The following is a 3,148-nucleotide window of genomic DNA, read 5'->3' on the forward strand; positions in this document are numbered from 1 at the left end:
TCGGTTCTTAAGCATCGGAAATTTGAGTTTCGAAGCCATAGAACGGGAGTTTAGTCGAAGGTCAGATGAAGTAGTTGCCTCTGCTTGTCAGTTTCAGTTTCAAATTTTGGGTCTTTGTTTGGTCACAAGATACATATGTCTGATTAATATCTACAACCTCATGTTGCTAACTGACTACTTCATGCCCATTCTGTGATCCGTTTGTACTATAGTTGAATGTTGCTCATGCTTTAGGTGTTCATCAAACCTGCGAGTTGGAACTTGGAACATCAGCTTAATTGACCAATTGATCTGAATTTATTTTCTGTCTAATTTGATCATCATGAAATTGGTTCCTTAGTTCTCTTAGCAATGAAAAGAAAAGTTTTGTTTGTTCAGAGAGACACAGCACCCAAAAACTGCAGAATTCATATAACAGATGACAAATTTCTATTGTCTGCATCGAGAACAATAAAAGCTTGGCCAGAATCTTGAAAGAGCTTTCACCAAACCATAGATTTGATAATGATTCTACTAAATGATCACCAAAACTAATCCAAATATCACTTGCTAGAACTCTGGCCATGGGTGGTAAGCTAGCTAGAACTTGGTCCGGTACTTGCACGACGAGCTCTGTGCGCCGGGGCGCCGGACGCTGACGACGACGTTGCACACCGTGAGCACAACGGCGTGGTGCCTGAGCAGGCCGAGAACGGTGACCGTCCCCGGCACGGTCGTCCGCACGGTGAGCGACACGTCCCCAGCGCCGCCGAGCACGTCGCCGTACAGCTGAGGCGCGTACCCGGCGAGGCGGTCAGCGAGCACCGTGAGCCTGACGGTCACCACGTTGGTGCTTCCCGCGCCGATCCGCCCGGGCGGCACGTTTGCGTCCGCGGCAAGCGTGCCGTGGTAGTAGACCTCAGCGCGGCCAGCGTCATGCGCGAAGGACGCGACGGGGCTGGGGTTGCGGATGGAGAGGACGACGTCGAGCGTCACGTTGAGGAAGAGTCCGGGGGAGAGAGACACGGAGGTGAGCCGGATCGTAGAGATGGTGGTGTCGGCCGGGTGCGGGCTGAGCGCCGTGATGGCCAGCACAGCGACGGCCACTGCAAGGAGGAGGAGTACGGCGAGGGAGATGACGACGAAGACGCGAAGCCGGCGGCATGACGCGGCCGCCGAGGCGCTGCGGTGCTCACAGGCGGCAGTGGGCATGCTTGCTTGCTGGTTGCTCTCTTGAAACTGGTGGTGCTAGCTACCAGTCTAATGTTGGACTACCACACTTATCTGCTTGACCAGTTATGTACCTTTTTTCCCCAACTTAGCTACATGTAAGAGAATCTTCAGCCAGCCACGTACTTCTAATTCGAGCCCTCAAACGCCCGCGGAGCCATGTGCCCGGGCGTGTCCGTTTTGAGCCCTTATTTATCCGTCCGCACAACTACACTCCTCATTTTCTTCCTCATATGTTCGGTCACGGGCATGTGATTGATGGAGATAAAGAGAGAGAAAGAATGAATGATAAAGAAAAAGAAAAGGTGGTCCGGGGTGGAGACAAATTCTATGTGGCGGACTGCCCGAGCTCGTCCGCAAGCCCTCATATCCTCCCCATATTTGAGATGGATACGAGGGTTCACGAACAGGTGTATAGGGATGATATGACGGGTCCGGTTGGGTCAAAATTTTGTCACTTTTTGCTTCTCTATCATGTCCGGTCAGTGGTCCCCGCGCCCGCCTAGTTAATTTGAGGAGTCCGGCTATGGATGCTATAAGTTCCGTAAAAATTAACTACGGACCAGTCGGTTATTTCAGCCGTTCATTTCTACTTTGAGATTCGTGCACATTGATATTTTTTCTGTTGTGATTGTTGTTGTGTTTTTGGCCTAAATTTTAGACTGACCACTGTTTTGAGTCGGTCGATTCCTTAGGGCATGTACAATGGTGCTATCTTAGGAGTGCCACGTAGAATAAATAATGAGGTGGAGAAGAGAGAACTCATAAGAGAAAGCTTGTCTTCTCTTATTTAAGATAAAACAAGAGATGATCTCTTAGCACAATATGTCTCACCACACTTTTAGGAATTGCTAGTTATTGAAGATAAGGCTAAGAGATGACCCATTGTAGACATTTTTCTTTGTCATCTCTAAATTACATGCAAAACTTAAGATAAGACTATCTTATCAACCATTGTACATGCCCTTATTGCGTCGAAGATCATTTCATCATGTGTGTTTATAGATCAACAATGTTTTATTATTTTATATTTGCATGTACGATTTGAAATTTTTTTTTGCATTTTTTGCTTGACTTTTTTCGTCTTTAGTCAGTTTTCTTGGGTATTTTTTGGAAGTTGGGTAATGCAAAATGAATACATATAAGTATTACATATATTATACTAGAGCACGAAAATTGCACTATTATATGATTATTTCTCACATATTTAAAAGTGCAAGGTTGTGTGTATGTAATTTTAATTTTTTAATTTTCTTTTTTAAAGGGTAATACCACTGTCACTAAATAATTCTACTTAGAAAAGTTTATATTTTACTTTTTTTAGTTTTCTTTCTTCTTTCAAGGGTAATACCAATGTCACTAACCCATTCTTGTTTAGAAAAAATTATATGCAAATTTTGCCAGTATTTGATTTTTTTTTTCATTCTCTATGCTCTTAAAGGATAATGCTAATGCCACTAATTCATTCTTTCTTACAAAAATTTATTTATTTTATTTTATTTTCTTTTTTCTTAAAGGGTAATATCAATGCCACTAATTTAACCTTCCTTAGAAAACTTCATTATTTTGATAGTTTTTTTCATTCTTTTCTTTTCTTTTTTACGAGTAATACCAAAGCCATTAATTAATTCTTTTTCAGGAACTTTGTTGCGAATTCCAGTATTATATGCTTATTCTCGCATATTAGAAAAAGCACAATTACTATCTAAATTGTGGGCAAAATTTGCCATTATTTGACTTAATGTTTTTCATTTTCTTTACTCTTAAAGGATAATGCTAATGCCACTAATTCATTCTTCATTCTTTCATAGAAATCGTCATCATTTTGATAGTTTTTTCATTTTCTTTCATTTTTTAAGGGTATACTAATGCCACTATTTTATTCCTTTTTAGGAAACTTCATTTTTTTGCGAAATTCCAGTATCATATGCTTATACTT

At 41.8% G+C, this 3,148-nt stretch overlaps 1 protein-coding gene across 1 annotated transcript; it reads right to left on the reverse strand.

The window, feature by feature from the left end:
* Positions 1-396: 396 nt before the first annotated feature.
* Positions 397-1,342, reverse strand: LOC147981513 (uncharacterized). Its single transcript, XM_087517137.1, has one exon. The coding sequence runs from the start codon at positions 1,189-1,191 to the stop codon at positions 580-582; it is 612 nt and encodes a 203-aa protein (XP_087373263.1). The 5' UTR covers positions 1,192-1,342; the 3' UTR covers positions 397-579.
* Between the last annotated feature and the right edge of the window lie 1,806 nt (positions 1,343-3,148).

Source organism: Triticum urartu, chromosome 3A, assembly GCF_056163025.1.
Source record: "Triticum urartu cultivar PI428250 chromosome 3A, HENAU_Tu73, whole genome shotgun sequence".
NCBI lineage: Eukaryota > Viridiplantae > Streptophyta > Magnoliopsida > Poales > Poaceae > Triticum > Triticum urartu.

What these genes read in the sequence shown, in the direction of transcription:
- LOC147981513 (XM_087517137.1), bottom strand. Translation starts at nt 1,191, where the DNA reads ATGCCCACTGCCGCCTGTGAGCACCGCAGCGCCTCGGCGGCCGCGTCA.